A 23,586-nucleotide genomic window follows, 5' to 3' on the forward strand; every position below is an offset into this window, starting at 1 on the left:
TGCTTCCGTCAACCTGTTTTCTGGAAGGGCTGGTACGTTTCAAGGGAGTTTTATAGCTGGTTGGGGGTTGATAAGACCAGAAACAGACCTGGCATACGGCATGACCAACAATTTCAACAGACCTCTCCAAGGGCATGAAAGGTCGTTCACGCCACCGGGAAGATCTACTGGAAGAGACCGTCCTTCCAGTAGATTTTCTCGGACTGTGGGGTATCGCAGGGGTTTAACCCGACCGTAAACGAGCCTAAAAGAAAAATCCAGTTCCAGCAGCTCTTCTGGACAGAGGTCATGCCACACGTCTGCTTTCCGGAGCTAGGACTCTCAGACTGTCATGATTCGTCTTCGACTATTGAAGCTGTCCCAGAGATGAGGCGGAGGCGAGGCGAATACGCATATTCGTTGACCTGCCAGAAAAAGAATTCTGACACGACAGAAGTGTTTGCATTGACCTCCGAGGAGGAGGGCGAGACGATCTTCGCAGATTCCTCGATGACATTGCCATGTGCTCTTATAGGTACTGTCTTGCAATCCCGATCGGCGGCAGAAATCCACCATATTGGAAGCTCAAAGCCAGGAAGCCATCCCAGGCTGAATCGGTATTGGCACAGCATTTTGTGGAACGAGCACAAGTACAAAGCTCGAACAGCAATAACCGTAGTCACGAGGATGAAAGCAGGAGATATGGCTTGTTCCAGCTTACGATTCTTCAGCAATCGTTACTTTAGCATGGATTGCATCCTGGTCTAGAAGACGAGGCTGTAAATGTAGCACTTCCATGGCTTGCGCTCCAGCTTCGTGTGCCGGTGCCGCTGGTGGAACTTCATGGGCACATTGTTGGGGCATTTGTGTCATTCTCAAGGTATGTCACAGGATCGTCCCATCGTGCCACCAAGCATGTCGAATTGGAATCTGACGCGAAGTCACGTGGCACAAGCAGGAAAAAGAATTAGTATGTGGAGTCGCGAGTGGCCGAACTACGTCCACTGCGCAGTCAAGAATGACTCAGTTGCACCAACACCAATAGGACCTGCTCTCTACTCATTGTTGGACGTTGTCTTCTGCTCTGATCCAAGGATTCCTTCTCCCAAACTATTAAGGGTCTATAACCCAGCAGCCCGCCAGCGATGGCCGAATCAAAGCCAGCCGCGGCCAGTGCGAGCACCCTTCTCAACCCAGAGGCAGCCTCATTCACAATGCCCCCTGCCGGAGGAGAGCCACGTCTTAACGGAACAACTCAGAGTACTCAGCCGACAACGATGAATGGAAATGAACAAATCAAAGACTCCAAAAAACCAAAACCCCGGCCTGAGACGGCCCCTCGAACGACCACAGAACAGAACGTCGCGGAAGCAGGAGCAGGAGTAAAATTAACAGGCGCGCAACTAAAAAAGCAGAAGGCGGCTGAGAAGGCGGCAAGAAGAGCAGAAAAGGTAGCTGAGAAGGGAGCCCAAGCCGTGGCTGAGGCACAAGCCCAACCTGCCACGTCAGGAACCAGGGCGGAAACGCAGCGACGGCCGTCGACGACGAAAAGAGAAAGCGACACAGGTTCGCATCATAAACGGACACCGTCTGGCAAGGCTCTGCCTATCCGAGGCGCGACCCAACAACAGCTGCAACAACCTCCAGGCTCGACGGTTCCGGAGAAGGAGAAGCGTCAGGAACTCAAACGTGTGTCCATGTTCTCTCACCTGTACCCCAAGGAAAAGAAAGCCACACTTTCGGGCGCCGGTCGAGAAATACATCCCGCCGTGATATCGCTAGGATTACAGCTCCGCGACTACGTGATCTGCGGCGGAAACGCACGTTGTGTTGCTACCTTACTTGCTTTCAAGAAAGTCATCCAGACATATACCACTCCTGCCGGCGTGGCGCTCTCTCGACATCTACTCACCCACCTCAACCATCAAATTGCATACCTCCGTAATGCACGACCACTAAGCATGAGCCAAGGGAATAGCATCCGATGGCTCAAGAACTTGATCTCCACACAATCTGTCGACGCGACCGACAGCGAAGCCAAGCAAAGTCTATGCCGGGCCATCGACTTGTTCATTCGTGAGAGGATCACGCTGGCCGATGAAGTGATTGCCCGGGAAGCCGGTGCACGAATCCAAGACGGAGACGTGATTCTGACTTACGGGAAGAGCAGTATCGTGGAGAAAACATTTCTCACGGCGCATCAGCAGGGGAAGAGCTTTAGTGTCATTGTCGTCGACTCGAGACCTATGTTTGAAGGCAAAAACCACGCACAAAGCCTCATACGGGCAGGTCTTAAAGTGCAATACATCCTCCTGTCTGGTTTGGCCGATGTCCTTGACAACCAATCTGAATCGGTCACCAAATGTTTCTTAGGTGCCTCGGCGATGCTAGGGAACGGGAAGCTGCTTTCTCGCGCTGGCTCGGCTGTCGTTGCTATGATGGCCAAGGAGTCGAACAAGAATAAAGGCCGAAATGTTCCCGTTATTGTCTTATGCGAGACGGTCAAATTTACGGCAAAGGCAGCGCTTGACAGTATCATCATGAATGAACTGGCCGAGCCAGATGCGTTGGTGGAAGCCCCCGAGGCCGAGATCTTATCATCGACGAAAGCACCTCAGGCAGCCAATGCGGCAGGAAAGGGCGCCAATAAAAAGCCGACTCAGCAAAAGGACAAGAAGGATGACGATGACGGGGATGAAAAGAGCAGCTCGTCGAGTCCTCGAGGGTTGGAGGACTGGAAAGATCAACCGAATCTGTTTCTACTAAATCTCATGTATGATGTAACACCGGCGGAGTTTCTCGACCTCGTGGTTTGTGAGTTGGGCAGTTTGCCGCCTCGGGCGGTGCCGGTGGTGAATGGTGTGCATGGGGACGACCAAGCATTGGCATGATGACTGTGTTGGAATGGCTCTTCGTGTCCTCTTTGGGGGATTCCATCAGTACCTAACTGGCACGACTAATTATGACGAGAGCATATCGGATCTCAAAAAGTAGGCAACCCCGTCAAGCAGCACAGCAATGTATGAGCATGATACTCCCTATGACTGGAACCCCAGCTACGTAGCCAACTCCAAGTCGAAGTGTCTGCAGCTCCAGTCGAACACGATCAGAAAAGGCGTGAAGTGGTGAGGACACGAATATAGACATGGCAAGGAAAGTGACGTGGGATGGCAGAAGGAAGAAAAAAATTGGAAATTGCCAGATGCGGAGTACATCTATCTCATAGACTGTAGCCGGCCGGGTCTGTTTCACCGTCTGGCAGAGACACCATGACTATGTAGCATAGCATAGCGTGCCCTGTTGTTTTCTTTTCTTTTTCTTCCCCGCGAAATGCCGCAAAGGAAGCCACAGTCAATCATGACTCCATTGAGTAAAATAAAAAAAAGCCATAGACCCGTGCAAACCACCCTCGTTGACGGTAGCGTGTCTGAAGAGTCCTCCCTCTCCCGTCTCGCATCGCAGCCAGCCTTGTGAGGTGGGATCCTCACTCCGCAAGCCCTTTCCTTCCCATTTTGCTTTTCTTTCGCTGCACGGCTCTGCTCACCGAACCCCCATTCCGTTCGTCATTGAGGGTTTGTGATCTCGATTCCTACCCGGTTGACAAATTGGCAAGTCTCGGGGCGTGGAACTTATCGGTGCTGTTCGCGGGAAGGTTCCATGTTAGCCAAACGTTCTGTGTTTTCGTCGCGATACGTCCAGGGTCTCCCTGCCCATCTTGCGCACGTACCTTGATGAACCCGATATCCTGGCTCTTCTCCCGGAAGCACTGACGGCAGATGTTCAGGCCGTATTTGCGGATCAGACCGGCTTTGTGGGTGCAGACGCGGCTGCGAAAGACGGAGTGGTTAGTATATGATCTCCATCCACGTCTGAATGATTATTATTCTTCGACTGGTGTTAACCCGCGGGACATAGGTCTATCGATCGCATTGACCCAGAGTGCCTGGCCCCATCGTTGCAAGACGATCTCAAGACGATTCTTTTTAATCAGGCAAGTCTCATTGAATCCAGTTCCACAATCCATCTCTTTCACACAAGTCTTCCTTTCGGGGTTGTAGGACGACATAAAACACGTACCAGGCGCGAGAACCCTTGCCGAAGTTTCGGGGACGGGAGTACCAAACGCTCTCGTGAGACATGGTTGCGGTTTTCCGTCTAGGTCTCTTGCGTAAAGAATCGGACGTAACGTTCGGTTGGGGCTCTGGTCGTGGAAAAATATGTTAGAATGTGTCTCGCGGGCACGCAAAGTTCTCGGAAAGGATTGTTGGATCTCGCTGATATGGCGCTGATGATAGAACGGCCGACCGCATTCAGGAGAAAGAAGACTCACTGTTCAAGCTGGCGACAACTAACTGATCGTTTGGACGGTGTGGTGGAAAGGCACTGCAATTGTTCGAAGTTGTTGAAAGTCCGGTCGGAATTCAGAATGTGGGTTCCGCAATGCCAAGGAAGTCGCACGTCACGTGCGGACGCTACGGAGGTCGATGTTCATTGGTCGAAGCAAAAAGGCATTGCTTCCCACCATATACGAATTGTTCATGATTCTCCTAGAGTATGAGACAGTGGCAGTAAGCTAATTGAGGCTCTGTCCGTTCCAAAACGCTCATTCTTTTCTGCTGAGTTCCTGCACCTAAATTCACGCACCGTCTCTGTCAAATATGTGAAAGCAGCCTCTTAGCCAATCGGCGCTGACTTTGGAACCTGCATTGGTGGCAGGAGTTCGTTCATCACGATTCACTAACTACCTGGTCTGGTGTCGATTCCCCAGCAACCGATGACTCTCCGCATGACGGGTCGGCATTACTCCCCGGTCCAGGTCCGATGTGTTCTTGCGTGACAATGCTTTTTTCTTCCAAGATGCGAGACCCCTCAACAAAAGGCTATTAGTTAGGCCTGGGCAACTCTCGTGGAAGAGGTTTTCATACGTTCGGAGGAAGAGAGAAACCCCCGTGAGGCCTGAGAATCCGTTGTGTGGCAACAATCATTATGCCAGGCCTCAGAATCGCCTTCACAGGTGGGTCAGGCAAGGTTGGCCGACATGTGATCAAGGAACTACTTCGCTACGGCCACCAAGTCATCAACCTTGACCTTGTCGACCTTGCGCCCTTGTTCAAGGACTTCCCCGAGCTGCAGGATGTCCACACCATCAAATGTGACCTCACCGACAGCGGCCAGGTGTTCAGCTGTCTCAACACGCACATGAAAGTAGGCGAACCTTTCCCCGCAGAAACACCACGACCTCCAGACGCGGTGATCCACTTCGCCGGCGTCAATAAACCGATGATCGTCTCCGATGGAGAAACGTTCCGGATCAACGTCATGGGCACCCACAACGTGATCGAGGCGGCGTGTAAGCTGGGGATCAAGAAGATTATCATTGCGAGCAGCATCACCGTCTATGGCGTCGCCTTTGGCCAGGGAAATTTGGAATACGCCTCCTTTCCGGTCGTCGAGGAAGCGGATTGTAACCCAACGGATCCCTATGCGCTGTCGAAGCTGTGCGGTGAGCGTACTGCGAAGAGCTACGCGACGAGGTTCGGCGTGGATATATACTGCCTCAGAATCGGGAGGGTGTTCGAACCGGATGAGTACAACGGTGACGTGTTCCGGGGCTATGTCCGCGAGCCGGAGAAGTGGTTTCAGCATGGCTGGTCCTACACAGACGCGAGAGATCTCGGTCAAATATGCCATCGCGGGCTTGGGAAGTCGGATCTCGGATTCCAGATTTTCAACGCCGTCAACGACACCATCACCAACTTGAGCGAGGATACGGCCCTCTTCCTGAGGAAGTTGTATCCGCATATTCCGCATACGAGAGAGCTGCGCTCGGGAGAAGCTCCCATCAGCAATGAAAAGATTCGGCGGCTGTTGGGCTTTAAACAAGAGCATGATTGGCAGAGTTACTTTGGGAGTGATATGTAGGTAGGACTTGTGGCCGTTCGCTGGCGTTGTTTGGCTGCATGGTCCAAGGCTTTAGGGGGGTTGAAAGATGGTATTTAAAGAGTAACGATGGACTACGTAAGCAATTTGTCTTTGCACGTCTTCGTGCAGCATTTGACGGAACACTTGCTTGTGCCAAACTTACAGCAGGGGGAGGGTTAGCGACGGAAGCACAGGTACGTTCCACTTGCGAGGGAAGGGTCATAGGAAGCCGCGTGGCAATGTCATCAAAATTTCATTACGCTGATACAAACTCCACGCTTTCGTACAGATATCCTGCTCGCCTTTCCTCGTCAATAGGTTGAATGAAAAAATTGATTATGGTACATGTTTGCCGGATAGGGCATTTTGTGTATGGTCGAGATGGGATTTATAGGCTTCTGGCACATCCGTCGGCGGCGTGAATGTTCAGAGGACCCTTGCACGTCCATCCGCGTGGGAACCCATCTGCGATCCACCAGATCTGGTAGCTGTTGATCGCCGCCAGGGTGCCTGCCGCATCCTGGCACGCGTAGAAGAAGTTGCGTCCGTGGTTCTGCAGGGACCCGTTCCACGTGAAGCTGAATTCGTTGGTGCGGACGCCGGAGGGCGGGGAGCCGTGTGGCGTACTGAATCCGACGGGCTTCGACTGTTGGGGCACCACGTACATTTGCTGCCAGCCAGTCGGGCTGGTGTGGATGGACTGGAAGGTCAGCGTGTCGATGCCGTTTTTGGCGCCGGAGACGATCAGCGGCTCCGAGTAGGATTGGTACTTGATCTGTCCAATGTAGGCAGAGCTGTTGGCGTAGAACAAGCTGTAGGACTGGAGCTCGTTCATGTTGAAGCGACCACCCCCTATGGCGAGGTCGTATGTGGGTGCGGAGCGGCGCTCGATGTCGCTGACTTCGGGTGCTTCGATGGGGATAGCCGTGGTGAGGCCGAGCAGTGCTGCGGTAGCAGCGAGAAGGACGGTTGATTTCATTGTGAACGATTGGAGAGGGTGTTACGAGTGACCACTGAAGTATACTCAGTGTAGTAGAGCTGGTGTGTGAACAAACCTTGCTTGAAGTGTGCCTGTACTGTACTGTCTGACAAGAACACCATCTTTATATAATAAATTTGTCACACGCATGGGCTGATGTACTTCCATACCTATCTACCCACCTCTCTTCGCCATTAAGCTAGGGGCAAAGAGATCCAAAACATAGGGAATCGGAGAGTAGGGAATTGACCAGAGGATCCCTGAAGGAGGGTTTTCTCCAAAGGAAATAGTTGCGCTAGGAAGAGCATCAACCGTGCGATGAGCTGAGCAGATCATGCTATTAAAAGGTATTGGGCGAAGAATCGCGGCTCGGCATTGCTGAATCACACTGGCATAACACCACTTAGCTTTCGTCTCTGACATTAGGTTGCAGCCGTCACATCCTCGCCAGCGTAGGACTGGGAAAAGCTGTCGAGAAAAGGTGAGAGGATCGGAAGAGAGGCAGTGTGCATCTACGTATGAGATGCAATGGATTTCCTTCTGCTGGACAAACAAGGGCCATGGTTGGAAGATGAAGATTAAGAAAAATATCTCAAAGAAAACATTCGCTATGAGAAGCAAAGGAAGTTGGCGGAAGCTCTTGGCCGAGTTGCGGGGATGGCTAGACCATTTCGGGAAAGGCGCGATATTTCACCTATAACGATAATCGCGCGATAGTCAAACCACCACCAGCACTTGCTGTTCACCTCCAATAAGAGGACGCATCTCTGTTTCTAGTCGCCATCACAAGCCTTCGTACGTGGTGCCACCGTCTAGGTAATGGACACACAGCCCCTTCTGAAAACCCGAAACGATGCCCTTGACACAGTGTCTCGGAATGATGTCCTCCCTGCCACCCGCACTGCTATCCTGTGTTGATTTCCTCTTGGCCATCACCGCGTTACCGCGATGATCACGCGACTCAGGGCTTCATACAAAAGCCCGGAAGATGCTGAGCCCCAGAACCCGTGATATTCCTTCTCACAGTACATACTTTAATGGTCTATATCTCACATGATCCCACTGTCCCTGGGTTCCCCAGACTAGACGCTACTTGTTAAGTCTTTAATTATCCCAGCCTACGTCGAAGCATATTGAATGGTCTAGGGCTTGGCTCTACCATCAAACAACGAGTCTACAAATACTTGAAAGCTCACCGTCACTAGTTTTGAGTGTCAACTTGAAGATGGACACGACAGTGGATGTCAAATCGATTGGGAAGCTCATCCATGCTGGATGCAAGCATCACCATTGTCGAAAGCACGCGAATGACTTGATATCTGAGTCCGTACAAACACCAACCGCTGCACCGAAGGTTGGAGAGGAATGGCCTCCCGAGTTCTTGCACTGTGGGATATGGCCACCACTGCAGCAGGCGTCTGAGTCCGAATCTGAGATCAACGCACCCGTCAGACCCAAAGTCAAGGCAATGAAGCAGAAAGCGCACGTCAAAGTCTATCCGGACAACATACCAGACATCGACGGGGGCGGCAGTGACAGTGAGTCTGGATCAGATGATTCAGACGACGATGAGGATGATGACAAGGTTGCCACTCCTGCAGAGCCATTGACCGTGGATTCGACGGAGCTCTCAGACGCGATAGACACGTTGAAAATCACCACCAACGGTGCAGACAAAGAAGGGGATCAAAATGGGAACGAGAAGAGTACGTCATCGCTGCAATTGTCACGAGTTTTTCTCTCACCGCTTACCCACCGGCGTTTGTAGGAATGACCAACGTCATCCACGCTCTAGCTAAAGCTCCATACTCGGTGCTCAAGCTCGTCGCCAGGCACGGCAACAGCGATGGAAGTCCACGGAGAGGATACGATTCGAGCAAATCACCGCGCAACAGGCTTTTCGACCAAGAGGTCGTCGCCGAGGCCCAGGCCCGTGTGGAGATCGCCGACTATCTGGACAGCTTGATTGACCACGGCGACTACGAGGAAGGTTACGGTTGTGTGTGGCCGCTCGAAGAGTACCGTCGGTCCGGATGGGCCAAGGAGATGGTCGCCGCGTACCCGGTGGAGAGTGCCGAGTTTGTACGCAAGGTGCATCAGGAGTGCCACAGGCGACAACAGAACGAACCCGAGCCAGATTGTCTCTGAGACGACAGGCATGGTGATGATGACGACATTACTTGTATCTTCACGACCTGTCTGTCAATGTACATATTTGGAAGTGCACGACGTGGACGGCAGTGCCGGGACATGGGAATATCTCGGGGTGGACACCAGGCGGAGTTCGACGGACACTACGAATGGCTTATGGTTTCTGTTTATGGCCATTTTTTCTTTCTTTCTTTCTCTCTCTCTCTCGGGCCAGAGAGGCAGGCCCATGTGGTGGAAAGACAGACGGCCAAATGATTGAACGATAAGGTTGGCAGAAATTAGGAATGATGCACGCACTGGTCCATGGAAACCATCAAGTCAATTTGCTCGAGTGGTGAAGACTGCCACCCTCCTCGAAGGGGAAATGGTCCTTGCCCTCGACCGACCTGCAATTCCTCAAGCTCTCGGACAATATCAAGTCTGCCCCCTCTGCTCCCGGGTCCCCTTTGGTCTTGCCTTGCAGTCGTGCACGCACCACAAACTCGCAGCATGCGCGCGCCTTTGGCTTAGATCATATCAGCTGTCCACACTTCGTGGGGAAGCGAACCATGCGAGAGTCAATAGCTCCTCGACTGTAGATCCTTGTAATGGAAGGACATATTCCCACACAGAGGGGACAACGGGATCTTCTGTTAGTCCGAGGTGGAGTGGGCGGGGACACCTGCCACCCACCTGCTATTAGGGACACTATATCCGGCGAGCCAGTACCTAATTACCACTATAATAATTAAGTTTGTCACGCTTGTTCAACTACCTTACTTAATGCAGAGGCCCGAGGCGCCTCGCCTATTAATTATTACTGTACATACATACCCCACGCTTTTGTTTACTGATTCCTCACCTGCACCGTTTCGATTTAATATTTCTTGTCAATCGTTACATCCACCCTCCCATATCACAGACCATTGTTGCCCACGTCTCCTACGATCCCCCAGAAAGGCCACCCGCAGGAACAATGGTACGTCCTTCCATTCCACTTCACTCACTGCCCAATCCCTGACCTCACGCCCCTCCCTGCCTGTCAGACTCTCCTCCGTTCTGCTGTGTCTCTATCCGTCAATGTGACATAAGCTAGCCCCTCAACTAACCCTCGCCGTGAAACCTCGTTTCCTAGACACGCGACTCCTCGGCCACGTACATCCACCTGCATGCGTCGCGGCTCGCAGACGTGTTTGAAGAGTTCTGCCGGCCGCCGGCGTCGACCGTGTTCGCCCCGTCCACGGTGGCAGGAGCAGCAGCAGCAGCAGCGGGAGCGTCGAACCAGGGTGCTGCGGGTGCGGGTGCGGCGGGACAAGCCACCGGCATTGGCGGCGGACTAGCACAAGGCCTCATCAACGCCCACCACCACGCACAGCCCACGTACGGCACCCTCGCGGACGGCAGCGGCATGACCGCCCTGCCAGGCCATTACCTGCCCTTCGAGGAGATCACGCTCCCACCGCACCTCATGCCCGTCAACCCCGAGGACGAGGACGACGTGGTGCCCGACATGCACGCCGCCTTTGGCATCAACCGCGCCCTGAACCAGAACCAGTCCTTTGGCGTCATCGTGCCCGGGTCGGCGGCCGCGGCCGTCGCGGCGGCGGGGGGCGGCGTCGGTGGTGGTGGTGCAGCAGGAGGAGGAGCACTGGGCACAGATGGAGCGACTGGTGAAGCCAGCCAGGCGGGTGCAGCGAGGGAGCCGGTGTGGAGAGATCTAGGATTGGATGCGTTGGTGGCTGAGGCGCCGCGGAATGCGGTGTCTACAGTTGGTGGGCCGGGGGCTGGACGCAGGAGAGAAGGGAGAAGGACCGGGCTATTGCTTCTACGGTGATGGCTGGATAAGGACGAACAACAATCGAGAGCATGGCGCCTGGATGCGGTATTGGGTCACGGGCCACGAGAAACACGACATGCATGCATGCATTCATTAAATCCGCAGCGCGAAGCCCAGCATTCTATTGATACGGGCGGCCGGATCAGCCCTCCCCCAAAAAACAGAACCTCTATGGGGTGGAACAAGATGCGGGCCAACCACTATATTCTTACGACGTCGACCCTCGCCCGTTCAAACACATTATGGGTCACGGCTCGCGCTGACTTTTCCTCCTCGGACAAGATGCGCGGATGTAGCGATATCTGGGAGTACGTCCCTGCCGCCTTCCGCTTGGACAGTTGTCCTGGGTTGATGACCATGACGCTGTCCACGACCTGCACAACAACACCCCACTATCGTCAGCTCATTTCGAAGATACCAGGATCGAAAGGATGGAGATATTATTTGAATGCTTCGGGACAACATACCTTGACGGAAGGGGTCAACATGCTCGGAAGAATGAGCACGTCCGGCTTGACCTGCATCCATTCACCGAGTTTGAGATATCCCACGTCCAGACACGCGCCGGTCGCTTTCACGATGCCGTTACTGGACAGTTTGTCCCTCGACATGGGCGGGAACAGCGGAAAGAAGTGCCGCTGGTCGATCAAATACCCAGGCAACCGGGTCAGGAGATCTTGGCCCGGACCATGGGACAGTTGCTCGCGACTGAGTTCGTATAGAATGTCTTGTGACGACACCCCAAACACCACCTCGTTTAGTGAAATGAAAGACGGGTTTGGAAGCATGGTGACCTGCTTGGGTAGCGCGAGGTCTTTCTTCGTGAGCCGTTCCTGTGGCCAGCTGACGTGTTTGCTCATCAAATCCCGCGTGCTGGGGATCATCACCACGGTGATGCCCGGGACAGCCGAGCACAGACGCTGTAGGGGCGTAGAGATCCAGAGTCGGAAGAGGGCGGCCAAGCTGGCTTCGTGATCCAGCCCTCGCACGTCAGGCAAGTCGAAATCGCCCGATGCGAGCATTGGGTGCTCGATGTCGAGAAAGGGCCCCGCCAGGATGAGAGCGTCGGCCATTGATTCCTCGGCTTTCTCGCACAGGGCCTGGAGCGGTTCAAAGTCGAGGTTGTCCTCGGCGGTGAAGGGGCCGGAGCTGATCATGATGTTGAGTGGGAGAGGAGGACTGGAATTGTCCGCCGACACGTCCAGGCGCTCGTTGATCGCCTCGATGTTGCTGGGCAAGGAGGAGGGCATTGGCAGCTTCGGCAGCGAGAGCACTTCCTTGACCGTAAAGTACAGCCCGGATGCGTTCGTGCCTCGGAGCGCGACGATCTGGCCCGGGAAGAACTGATAAGACGGCAGCCCGTCCACCTTCAGAGGCACGCGCAGGCCCGCGCCCATGCGTCGGGACATCTCCAGGACGAGCGACGCAGAGTTCAGCTTGCCATCGGCCGTGTCGCATGCGATCCTGCCCACCGCCACAATCTCGCTGGTGCGCTGAGCCGCCGCATTCCCAAACGCCGAGTCTTCCAAGTTGTGGGCTTTCTGGACCAGGGCCAGGAAATCGTCGATGCGTTCGTCCAGCACCTCCGACGACTCGCGAAGGCGCATGGCCATCGGCTTATACTGAAACTTTTTGTATTCCGTTCCCGAGACCAGGCGTAGTCGCGCTTGAGAGAAAGGCGCCATCGGTGCTTCGGCGGCGGAGAGGTGCTCATTCAGCGTCTCAATGATTTGTCCCGCATTCGGCCGTTCTGAAAAGGGGATGCCTCTGTCCGCAGTTAGCCAAGGGACGTGTTCAGAGCACTGAAGGAATGACATACGCGGCTGCATCGAGTTTCGCAGCCTTCCCCGGTGTCCTGTTTGTCGTCTCCGGACGGCTGACTTTCCTGGGCACCGGCGAGTCGAAGTCCGCCTTCCGCTTGACACTGCCGTTTCGTCGCGAGATAGCATTGGGAGTGAGCTCGTCTAGCCTGTACTCTGCATCAGCATCCCCCTTCTCTCGGTCGAAGGGGAAGAAACATGTCACAACATACATCCCGAACACGTCTGAAGTCCCCACAGCCCGGGGCGTCGCATGAACGAGACTCTTCCGCTCAGACTTGATCGCGGACTTGGGGGCAGTGTGCTGAGTCCGCTCGCCCCTCTCCACGGAGTCTTGCACGTCCTTGGCAAACATGCGCGCCGTCTCGATGTCCAGCTTAGTCTCCTCGCTTCCCATCTTCAGACAATACACCTCCCATTTTATAAACAGCTCGTCCGGGGTAAGGGAGTGGATGCGCAGGATCGACTCCAGCGCGCCGAGGATGTCCGGGGACAGGCCGTTCCCGGCGGGATCGAAAACCGCGTTGAGGTTTTCCTTCATGGCAGTCATCGTGACGGCCGACGGAGTTCTCACAGTATGAAAAAAATTCAGTCCGTCAGTCTCACTGCTTGAGGGCGGTGGTGGTCGTTTGTCGATACTGAGGCGGAGAGAGTGTTTGGACAATTGGACCGCAACGCGATGCAGGACGCGTTAATTAATGCCAAGATCTGGCGTCTCATCTAACCTATTTTAATCAACGGGGCCTCCGGGCTTAATTATATAATATCATAGCTCATCCTTATGAAGTATTGAGAGCTTGTAACCAATTCCGTAATGCACTTGGGACTACAGATACCGAACAAACCGTTCTTCAGAGCCGGTTCAGAAATGTGAGAAGTGTCATTAGCTATCGGGTACGGCCATATTGTCATATCATGTGCCGCCTCCATCGAGCAGCCGACTCGTCTATTACTATCTTGGTCAAAACCGACATTTCCATTCCTCTTATTACCGTGCCCGGCTGGATTGTAGGTCGTTGCGCTCGTATCCCTGCAGTCAGCCGTGTCGTTGCAGCGCCGTCCCGAAGACTCCAAGTGCAACGCCAGGCTATTCCTCGAACTTTGTGGTGTCCCTGTATCCGTACTCACCCCCGACCTGTCGGCGGCAATGCGCAAGGCGTCGTCAACCCAACGCCCTTCATGAATCCCGTCCCGTTTTTTCGCTGAGGCATTCACTCATCAAAATTCGTCTGCATGTTCCTTGGTAGCAGACAGAGTTATCATGCGCCGTAGATCTTCTCGGCGTTGACATGTCCGTGCCCAGCGCCGTCTTTCTCCTCGCCGTCTACCAGCAGATAGTGCAAAATGTCACTCAGACTCAACACTCCTTTGAGGTAATTCTGCTCGTCTACCACCATCAACCGATGAACCCGGGACTTCTTGATCGTTTCAAAAATGGTGTCTAACCCGTCTTCGAGTGAGCAGCAGTAGATACCGGGATGATTAGGCGAGCGACAGCTGAGAGCTTTGCCCACGGTCCAGGTCAAGTTGCCGTAGTCGCCGGATTTGAGGATCTCAATCACGTCAACAGCCTCGAAGACGTTCAGGAGCATACCTGCGGAAGCTCAGTCAGTATCACTCAGATCGAGTCAAATAAGGCGACGGGAATCATCCGCGACATACCCTCCGTCGTAACAACCGGCACACTACTGATGTTCTTGGTGACCATCTCATCGACCACATCCAGGACCGTGGTGTCCATACTACACCTCACAATGCCGGTATAGGTGCCCAGTTTGATCATCTCAAGGGGCTTTCTCAACATATCCGTCTCTTTGACGTTCATCGAGATGAATTTGAGGATACGGTATTGGGTGATGACCGAAGTGACCATGGTGCGTTGGGTGTCGCTGTCATAGCTGACTAACGGTATTCGACGAGCACGCGAGACAAGCTGTTTGCGGAGAGCATCATAGAGGATAGCTTCGGGCGAGGCAGAGACCGTCTCGGGAGGTTTGACGTTGAGGACTTTCTCGACATCTTGCAAAGAGTCAGTTGTGCGCGATCTTGAATTCAGGGTCCGGTCTAACCTTTTAGATCGCTGAGGAGCAATTTATCGACATCTTTCAGCTTATCGGCGTGGACATTGTAGTACCTGACAACGTTGAGGTAGTCGTTGACGGTCAAGAGGCCAGCGTATGTGGAAGTATTCGAGTCCCAGAGCGGTGCGGAGACAATGCCTAAGAGCACCAGCATTAGTACAAATTCCCCTCCATCATTCCTACCCCCAGAGCTGAGGACATACCACACTGGACCATGATCTGTAAGCTCTCCTTGACCGTAAGGCCGACATCTAGTTCAATCAGACGAAAACTCAAAGGTAGCACATCGTAGCATTTGCGCGCTCGAAGAAAGTCTCGTATTGCCTGGATGCCGGCTCTTTCATCTCGGTCTATGGGACGCTCTGTCTTCGGAGGGGCAGGAGGAGGAGGTATGTTACGAGGAACAGCCTTAGGCCGTAAAAGGTCTGATGGTCTGAGGAAGGTGGCCTCGGCGGAAGGAGGAGGAGAAGGAGAAGGGGCGTTATTCTGAGTATGCGGGTGGTGGTAGTGTTGTTGGTGGTGATGAGGGTTGTGCTGGGACTGGTGGTAAGGCCCTGTCGGCTGGCCGTTTGGCGGGGTAGAGCGCGCATGCGAAGGCGGCTGGGTCACCTCTGTGTCGTCTGCCATAGCGACCTGTCAAACCGCATCTTTTTCCTTTTCTGCTGGGACTCGCAAACTCTGCTTCTCGCCCAGTGGTGTGCGATGATGTGTGGTCGTCGAGGGTGCAAGAGACAAAGGATGAGCAAGAGTGGAGAAGGAAAAAAGGTGGGCTGGTGTCACACGAAAGGATTCCCGTAGGGCAGAACCGTTGAGGAGTACGGTAATCTAGCAACTTGGGTAGACGAGACTTGGAAGGATGGATGGATTTGTGAATGGCTCCCTGTGTGCAACAAAAAGAACACGAACCTGCGAGATGCACGCCATATCCCGTCCTCCCGTCCTTGCGTCTTTGGGCTCACGATTCAGGGCTGCCAACCGGAGCGGTAGTCCGAGCAAAGCGGAGGGGGGGATAATCAGGGATGTGAAATGGAGGGGCAGAAACTGGAAATAATTAATCCGATGCCTAGTGAGGCCCCCGTGCCCCCCCAATAATTAGCATAGTGACATGTGATTCCCATGCCCATCCCTATGCCCCTGCTGCAGGTATTGGTACGTATCCCACGCAGTAGTCACAAGACAGTATGCCTGTTCCTATCATCACAACTCCTGTCCCTGTTCTATTCAAGGCACTCGAGAGAATGCAGGGTGTGTCCATGTGGCCAATCGGTATCTCATGCAGATGATTGCTGTGCGTCCTTCTCGCGTTCGGCCAGCGACTTCTCGCCTGCTCCCCTGAGGTATTCTTCATATTCACCAATTCGCTTGCCCCCTTCCTCCCATCGGCGCCGATACTCTGTCCTCTTCCATTCGCAGAGGTCATTGAGAGCGGGCCAATACACGTCGTGGTCGTACTCGAACTCGACGAGTCCCCCACTTTCCTTCAGCAACTGTTCCCGGGGCACATGTAGTCCCATGTCTTCATTGAACTTGATCTTCTCCCTTGTCAATGGGTCGATGAACGGTGTGATCAGCTTGAAGAAGCCCCAGATGTAGAATGGCACATTGGTCACAAGAGCACGGCCCAGTCTTTCAGGATAGTGGTTCTGCAAAATGTTCAAAGTCTGCTTGCCCTGAGACAGTGTTGCGCCCTGTCCGGACTTGGTCTCGGCAAAATTGATGAGCAGAGCGAGAGTCTCTTGCCCTGCTGGCATCAGGTCAATCGCCCGTTCCAGCATGAACACCAGGTGCTGGATCTGCCGATCGCTCCGCTCGGTATTCTGTTTGGATGGTCGCAGGTATTGACAGGTCCGGCCCTGGATGTCCCACCCCAAGATCACCTGTTTACCAGTCGCGTTTTCAATCGAGATGTACTCCTTCGTGTGCTTCTCCAATCCGTACTCGCGTCGCCAGATCAAAGTATTCCTCAGTCTTGTTTCCGACTGCGCCACGTTCCAGTTTGTAGCCCTCAAGTAGCGGAGCAAGCATTCCCGAGTGAGGAACATGCGTTCTGAGTCGGTCAAGGGTGTAGACTTCGCTCCTTTCGCTGAGGACTCTGGGATCTCGGTCCAGCCAGACACGTTCTTCAAAAGAGCGGCATATTTGCCTTCTTGTTCTGTCGTCAGCGCTGGCTTGGGACAGGGCTGTGAGGTTTCGAGCGGTTCGGCTAATGGGGTCTTGATCAGCCCGTCGGCGGCGGTTCGTGGCAGGGTAGGCGGTTTCGCTGCAGGGGCTGCGGGCGTGGTACCATCGTCATGCTGCTGTTCTGTCACCGTGGCGTTTGCTGCAACGGCGGTCTCATTGACATCTTGGGCTTGGTTTGGAGGCTGTGTCGTGGTCGGGGTGTTACCGTCTTCAAGCTTTACTTGGTCAATGCCAGATGCCAGATCTGCGGCGGCCTTTTCAGGGTCAGTCGGCCCGCTGGGCACTGGAGTACTGCTCGCAACCTTAGCCGCCATGTCGTATACAAACGACAAGAATGCAAATAAAAGGATCGGCTGGATCCTGGGGCACGGTAGGTTCACATTCTGGACGTAGATAATAAATTCCAAGATTGTTGGGGAAAGTCGGTAAGACTAGATCGGAAGCCCCTGTTGCCGGTCAGCCTGATCAAGCCACAACCGGCCAAGTCCTACAAACGAATGTCAACGTAGTGGAAAAGCTGGGGATGTCATTCATTTTGCTCCGATTCGGGTTCTAGCTCTAGCTATGAGATGCAGAATAGCAGGCCTTTGTGGCTTGGACCACCTCAGCCTCACTAGCCTTTGGGGACAGGCCCGCACAACATCCTTCATCCTTCGCCGCAAAAAGCTCGTTGGTTCTGGTCGTTAAAACTACTCTATCAGTAGCACCATCTAATGACCTTGCTGTAGCCCGTTTTACGTGACTTTGGGCACCTCTTATTAGATCTTGAGCTCTTTGGCATCTGCTGGAGGCTGAGCTGCGTCGTTCTGAGAGAGCTTGCGCCATTTCAGCCGAAGAACTCGCTTGACGCCCTGTAACTCAGTTGGAGACTCTGGTCCCAGAGTGATGTAGTTGTAGCCGTCTTCCTCGAACATCTCGGCGCATCTGATTTGCAGGGTGTTGATCCAGTTGGGCTGAACGCTGATTTGAGCATGGTGGACGATCTTTTGTGGCTTGCCATGTTCTTCGTCGAGGTAGAATGGCCCGCAGTACGCAATGGTCTTCTTTGCTGCGTTGGCCAGCTCTTGAGTAGTTCCCTCTCTCCAGTCACGATCGAACGATTCGAGGTCCGCCTCTTGTAGCAACGCTGCCATGTAGCCGTCCTTGCTGTACATGATCTGACCTTTGCAGTCCTTGCCCATAGGGTAGATGATATCTTCCGGATCATCAGGGTTGAAGGCGACGTACGACACCAGACCCCAGGTGCCGATGACGCGAGACCGGAAGGATGCCATGTCGGGAGATCGGGACTGAGTGCTGTCAGACATGGTTTCTGGTAGGGGTTGAGATTTGGGAGGCATTGAAGACTTGATCTTGTTCAGGTTGAGAGAGAGAGAGCAATGCGAACAGATCGATCGATAAAACGAGTGGGAGCTTAGTCGACGAATATAGAATGAAAGCAAACTTGGAACTTCAGACGAGCACAAAAATCGCAGGAACTGACCCGTTCGCAAGAAGAAGGAGCATGCCAGTCCGTATCTAGCAGCACATGGTCCGGTACAATTCAACCATCGATGACGCGCTTCAGCAAGACTTATATCAGTTAGAGGACAGTGTCATCGCATTCTCACAAGCACAGAACTCCTTTAGCACAGATCATGCTCATATAATTCCGTGAGGCAGGCGCCGTTTCACCCATCAATGCTGCTTCGGCACAAAACTCCTACCATCTCGTTATCTGGTTGTAAGCTCACACTGTGTCGTGATGATTCACAGGTGAGAGTGAAGAGAGAGAAGTTTGAAGGAGCAAAGGGAGTTTGCCTCAGTGAATTCTCACTCTCCATCCTTGTATTTGGCCGCAGTAAAGCCGACAGCTACGTAGTTGTAGGAAATTCACTTGCTCCGCCGTACTACGACGTCAAGGAACAATATGCGGCCTTTGTTAGAACTGTGTACCCCGTCAATTCTGTTGCCTGAGCAGGTCTCTGGTCTGAGCGCGGACCTTTTCGATCTGTGGCTCTAGTTGCTTGCTTGATTACACCTTGTGATCTACATCCACACAAAGCCACCACTCCCAAGATGCCGCCGCCTATGCCTAACCCCGCAAAGCGGATGACTGCAAACCCTGCACGACCCGTTGCAAGGTATCGTCCCGGCAAACCAGTTGCGGAGCAAGAATCGTCTGACGAGGATGAAGAACCAGAGGAGGAACAGCAGCGACCGCCACCGCAGAGGAAGCCACAGGCCACCAGACCGCAGCCGTCAAGGCCGCAACGACCCAGACAAGAGGAAAGCGATGATGATGAGGAAGGCTTTGTTACAGACGAGGAGGATGGTGCTGATGCTACTGCGGCGAAATCAGCGCAACAGCCAGTCAAAAGTACAACCTCTACAGCCGGAGAAGCTCCCATAAAGCGCGAATCTACAAGAGAAGAATCCGAGGAGGAGGAATCGGAAGAGGAGGAGTCCTCAGAGGACGAGGAGGAAGAAGAGTCCTCCTCCGAAGAAGAGGAGCCTCGGCGGAAATTCCAACGCCCGACATTCATCAAGAAATCAGACCGGAAACCTTCTACACAACCCTCCAATGCCTATTCAGAATCTCCTGATCCGGAAGTCGACACCCAAACGCGTCGTCTGGCCCAAGCCGAGCTTCTGATCAAAGACAAGCTCGAACGCGACGCTCTCGCCCGGGCCCAGGGTAAAAAGGCATGGGACGACGACGACGAACTCGTGCCGGAGTCCATGGTAGACGACACCGATGGCCTCGACCCTGCAGCCGAATACGCCGCTTGGAAGCTTCGGGAACTCAAGCGTCTGAAGCGAGACCGGGAAGCCCTCATCGCCCGGGAAAAGGAGCTGGAGGAAATCGAACGGCGTCGCAATTTGACCGCCGAGGAACGAGAGAAGGAAGACAAAGAATACCTCGAGCGCCAGAAACAGGAGCGCGAGGAAGGCCGGTCCGAGACCGCATTTCTGTCCCGGTACCATCACAAAGGCGCGTTCTTCCAGGGTGACGAGACGGCTGAGTTGCTGAAGCGGAGAGACGTCATGGGTGCACGGTTCGAGGATGAAGTCACTGACAAGTCCATTTTACCCGAGTACATGCGGCTAAGAGACATGACGAAACTGGGAAAGAAAGGACGAACGAGGTACACAGACCTGAAAGGGCAGGACACCGGCCGGTTCGGAGAGGACGTGAAAAGATGGAAGGGCAGTGGTGGTGGTGTCGGCAGAGGGTCTGGGACTGGGACAGGGGCGTTCGACACGAGAGGCCTCGACGAGCGATTCTTACCCGACGATGACCGCGGAGGTGGGAGGACCGGTCCGACAGGCGCAAATGCAAGTGCTGTTGCTTCTCGACGCGACAGAGGAACCGATAGGAACAAGGACGGAGACTCCCACCGAGACTCCTATCGGCCTCGGGACAGAGATCGGGATGAGCGAGGTGACAGAGACCGGGACCGAGACCGACGAAAGCGATCATACTCGCGATCCCGATCGCGCTCGCGGTCTCCTCGACGGCGGAAGCGGGAGCACTCGTATGAGCGAGACTCCCGGGATCGCGAGCCCTACCACCAACTAGAAAACCGTGCCAGGGTCTGAACATACATAACACACGTAACACACTGCAAGCCCCTTTTTTCGGCCCTAGCGATGGTCGAGCCGTCGCGCATGGGTCGTCGTCCCTTGCCGCCTTGACTCGAGTTGACGAGAAAAAGAAGAGACAATAGCCTCGCCAATACATATGCCCACGGCGTCTGAGATACGAACGAGCCTCCCCTTGGACATATGTAAGTCGTGGATGGTCTATCTTCCTCTAAAATGAGCAAGCAAGCAGAATGCTCCGGAGTGATGTTCTCGATCCACTGCACCTCTCTGTCGTCAAAAGGAAGGCCTTATCTCATTTGGATGAATGGTTGGGTTGATTGGCCCTCTTCCGTTCCTGTCCCGCCCTCCCTCCCTCCCTGTCAGGACGAGAAGCGAAGTTGCCTGCTTCCTATATAATCACAGAGTATTCGAGTAGTCGTCATCCCGCGCAAAACGATGTTCGGCCGCCGTCACAAACTGGCTGTTATTATTGCCTCGCTGTCTCTCATCACATTGCACACACCACACACACCCACACACACACACACACACACACGTTCTCACGAGAGACTCACAGCGCAGCGTTTGGACATTGTCGGAGCCATGCAACCGAGTTGGCGTCTGTATGCCGCCTGTCCGCGTAGGGTATAAAGATGCGTAAGACTCCTCCTGCTTGTCTCAATCCTCTAAGCCTTTTTCGCCTTCGCTATATCTTCACATTTCACAGACGCGTGGCTCCAAAGCCAGGACCGTGTCACAGAGAGAGAGATAGAAACGTAACGTCCAGAACATTCGCACCAAACCCCGATATATCAAAAATACAGAGGGGCAATTACTGGGGAATCAACATGGTCATTTTTAGGTGAATCTGACTGGTTCTGCACGGACATCTTTGTGCCTACGACACCTATCGTTTGACATGCAGGGGGCTCTTTCGAACCCTTCGATCTTTCTCTAGGACCGTTGGTTCGTTCGCCCTCCAGCCAAACGCCCCAGTACCTTGCTCTCTGGGAGTCCAGTATTGTCGGCTCTGCAACTAGGAGACCAAGCATGCGCTCTCCCCCGCAACCTTCATCGACACCATCGCATTTCCCAATATCTGTGTCGAGTTCGACGGACACTTGCGCAGGTACGGGCATGAAATATCCTGTTCTTGGTTCGCTTCAGGACCGGCATTGCAATGGTGTTTATGCCGGTAGACCTCCCAGCCACTTTCCCGACCGACCTCATTCGACTTGAGACGCCTCCTTTGCCGTCCCAAGGTTTTGGCAGGTAGACAAGGAACTTCCAAGTGCAGGGACTGGCGTCTAGTCCTTGCTTCTCTGTTCTCCCCCACAGTAAGAATGCGTTCACTCAGCGTCGTCTGACATAACGATAGAACATTGAACAGCCACCTGCTGACCCATTGTGTTACGGACCATGAACGAATCCAGGAGAACAATGATTCAGACAGGATGTCGGGGACAGACCATGATGTTGGAGCGCTGTGTGCGGGCCGGGAGAGTAGTGGGAGGCTCTGCTGTATATACATGGCGTGTGCCGCTCGGAGCAGAAGCATCCAGCTTCGTCTGGTACAACGCCGCAAGCCTCGAGCTGGACTCCTTTGTCTGACCATCGATTGAGGTTTCGTGGGAGGCAACCATTTTGAGCTCATCCCTTCGTCCCTCTGTTCTGTTTGATTTCTTCTCCTCTCCCTCGGGTCCAACCAAGGCTCTCTTTCTTTTCTGATTCCCCACTCCCTCACTTAACGCCCTGCCTCTCCAACTCCTTCTCCCGCTCCATCACGCTTTCATCAAACTTGATCAGAAACACCGTCCGGTTGGGCCACACCTCGGTGCCAGTGTTGTGCGCACTCGCCTTGCAAGAGAAGCCTGCGCCGTCACACACTCCCTCGATGATTCCCGCAATGTACGCCGCCACACTCAGCTGGGACATCTCCTTGGGGACCGAGATATACTGGTTCGTGAGTGGGGTGTTGTCGATAATCATGTATTCTCCCGGGTTCGTTGTGGATTGTTCGAGGGAGTCGGCGGGACGGGAGAACAGCAACGGGTAGAGCTTGGTCGTCAACAATGTCAGGAGGGGTAACAGCCGTAGTGGTCGAGTGGCTCCGGCGCCAGAGCTGCTGCTCGACGACCCTCCACCGGACGAGCTCGACCCTCCCAGCGGTGACGCCCGGTAGAGTAGCAGATCCAGCAGCTTCAACCCCAATGGATATCCTTGCTCGTTCAGTCTCTTTTCGAAGTCCTGTATTCCCTTCACCCTCTTGTGCGCGTAGGCCACCATCTCCATGAACAGGTAGGCGAAGCTGGCTCTCGACAATTCGGCATTCCGAGAGCGGTTGAGGTTGCGGTCGTATATGGTTTTGCGGGTCGACGGGTAACGTAGGGTCGAAGTGGACGTGATGCTGGTGGGAGTGCCCGATGTCCGGTCGGGGAGAGGGGTACCGGCCACGGTGGACGAGGCAGAGTATTGGGAGAGATGTCGAGAGGGGGAGCCGCTATGTGAAGGTGCGTAGTTCGAGAGGGATGGCGGAACAGCAGACATGGCCCTGGCGGTGTTTGCGATGGAGGCAGCACACAGGGGACAGAGGTAAATCGGTTATGCTATCGTACTGGTGAATCAACGAAGCGAACTGGTCTCCAAGCGATCACTGATAATGTTGATTAACATTCATTCTTCTGCGTATTATTGTCGGGACGCCGAAAGTGGAAAGCGGCCGCCGACCACTGCGATCTTCCCACGTATACTAAATGACATTATTTCAACCTCATCAATCGATATTCTGTCCATTTTCAAGAACGAACCATGTCAATATCCCTGTCTACATAACTCTTCATGTATTCTCCTATTTACCAGGACATTCCTTGCGCCAACATTTAGATCTTGCTCGGTACATCGGGCCACGAGATAGTAAAGCCAGTGGATGCGCCTGAACCTGGCAAGGTCATAGGAGGCAGGAAGAAGAAAAAAAGGGCATTTCGGGAGATCCGAGCGGGCGGCCGTATTATTAATGCAACAGCCTCATCCTGTTTCTTGGGCATGCTGTCTAACGCGAGCGTTCCGCACCCCATGCCTCCAGAGTGAAGA

General features: G+C 53.9%; 11 protein-coding genes across 11 annotated transcripts; 4 read left to right on the forward strand and 7 right to left on the reverse strand.

The window, feature by feature from the left end:
• Positions 1–1,124: 1,124 nt before the first annotated feature.
• On the forward strand, positions 1,125–2,870 carry AYL99_02013 (hypothetical protein; the record flags this gene model as incomplete). The annotated part of the gene is made up of 1 exon (XM_018833529.1): positions 1,125–2,870. One exon carries the CDS (start codon positions 1,125–1,127, stop codon positions 2,868–2,870), a length of 1,746 nt encoding a protein of 581 aa, XP_018696153.1.
• A 698-nt stretch (positions 2,871–3,568) lies between these two features.
• Positions 3,569–4,118, reverse strand: AYL99_02014 (40S ribosomal protein S29; the record flags this gene model as incomplete). Its single annotated transcript, XM_018833530.1, has 3 exons — positions 3,569–3,652; positions 3,707–3,806; positions 4,057–4,118. 3 exons carry the CDS (start codon positions 4,116–4,118, stop codon positions 3,569–3,571), a joined length of 246 nt encoding a protein of 81 aa, XP_018696154.1.
• Positions 4,119–4,965: 847 nt separating this feature from the next.
• Positions 4,966–5,901, forward strand: AYL99_02015 (hypothetical protein; the record flags this gene model as incomplete). Its single annotated transcript, XM_018833531.1, has 1 exon — positions 4,966–5,901. The coding sequence occupies one exon, from the start codon at positions 4,966–4,968 to the stop codon at positions 5,899–5,901; it is 936 nt and encodes a 311-aa protein (XP_018696155.1).
• Positions 5,902–6,289: 388 nt separating this feature from the next.
• AYL99_02016 (hypothetical protein) lies at positions 6,290–6,880 on the reverse strand (the record flags this gene model as incomplete). Its single annotated transcript, XM_018833532.1, has 1 exon — positions 6,290–6,880. One exon carries the CDS (start codon positions 6,878–6,880, stop codon positions 6,290–6,292), a length of 591 nt encoding a protein of 196 aa, XP_018696156.1.
• Positions 6,881–8,105: 1,225 nt separating this feature from the next.
• On the forward strand, positions 8,106–10,844 carry AYL99_02017 (hypothetical protein; the record flags this gene model as incomplete). The annotated part of the gene is made up of 3 exons (XM_018833533.1): positions 8,106–8,586; positions 8,649–8,962; positions 10,146–10,844. 3 exons carry the CDS (start codon positions 8,106–8,108, stop codon positions 10,842–10,844), a joined length of 1,494 nt encoding a protein of 497 aa, XP_018696157.1.
• A 203-nt stretch (positions 10,845–11,047) lies between these two features.
• Positions 11,048–13,217, reverse strand: AYL99_02018 (DNA polymerase alpha subunit B; the record flags this gene model as incomplete). The annotated part of the gene is made up of 5 exons (XM_018833534.1): positions 11,048–11,054; positions 11,112–11,239; positions 11,315–12,614; positions 12,667–12,816; positions 12,880–13,217. The coding sequence occupies 5 exons, from the start codon at positions 13,215–13,217 to the stop codon at positions 11,048–11,050; spliced, it is 1,923 nt and encodes a 640-aa protein (XP_018696158.1).
• Positions 13,218–13,926: 709 nt separating this feature from the next.
• On the reverse strand, positions 13,927–15,375 carry AYL99_02019 (hypothetical protein; the record flags this gene model as incomplete). Its single annotated transcript, XM_018833535.1, has 4 exons — positions 13,927–14,261; positions 14,330–14,686; positions 14,737–14,886; positions 14,952–15,375. 4 exons carry the CDS (start codon positions 15,373–15,375, stop codon positions 13,927–13,929), a joined length of 1,266 nt encoding a protein of 421 aa, XP_018696159.1.
• Positions 15,376–16,019: 644 nt separating this feature from the next.
• On the reverse strand, positions 16,020–17,243 carry AYL99_02020 (hypothetical protein; the record flags this gene model as incomplete). The annotated part of the gene is made up of 1 exon (XM_018833536.1): positions 16,020–17,243. One exon carries the CDS (start codon positions 17,241–17,243, stop codon positions 16,020–16,022), a length of 1,224 nt encoding a protein of 407 aa, XP_018696160.1.
• A 444-nt stretch (positions 17,244–17,687) lies between these two features.
• Positions 17,688–18,236, reverse strand: AYL99_02021 (hypothetical protein; the record flags this gene model as incomplete). Its single annotated transcript, XM_018833537.1, has 1 exon — positions 17,688–18,236. The coding sequence occupies one exon, from the start codon at positions 18,234–18,236 to the stop codon at positions 17,688–17,690; it is 549 nt and encodes a 182-aa protein (XP_018696161.1).
• A 751-nt stretch (positions 18,237–18,987) lies between these two features.
• AYL99_02022 (hypothetical protein) lies at positions 18,988–20,491 on the forward strand (the record flags this gene model as incomplete). The annotated part of the gene is made up of 2 exons (XM_018833538.1): positions 18,988–20,218; positions 20,277–20,491. 2 exons carry the CDS (start codon positions 18,988–18,990, stop codon positions 20,489–20,491), a joined length of 1,446 nt encoding a protein of 481 aa, XP_018696162.1.
• A 1,745-nt stretch (positions 20,492–22,236) lies between these two features.
• AYL99_02023 (hypothetical protein) lies at positions 22,237–23,043 on the reverse strand (the record flags this gene model as incomplete). The annotated part of the gene is made up of 1 exon (XM_018833539.1): positions 22,237–23,043. One exon carries the CDS (start codon positions 23,041–23,043, stop codon positions 22,237–22,239), a length of 807 nt encoding a protein of 268 aa, XP_018696163.1.
• Between the last annotated feature and the right edge of the window lie 543 nt (positions 23,044–23,586).

Source organism: Fonsecaea erecta, assembly GCF_001651985.1.
Source record: "Fonsecaea erecta strain CBS 125763 chromosome Unknown Scaff2, whole genome shotgun sequence".
Lineage (NCBI taxonomy): Eukaryota > Fungi > Ascomycota > Eurotiomycetes > Chaetothyriales > Herpotrichiellaceae > Fonsecaea > Fonsecaea erecta.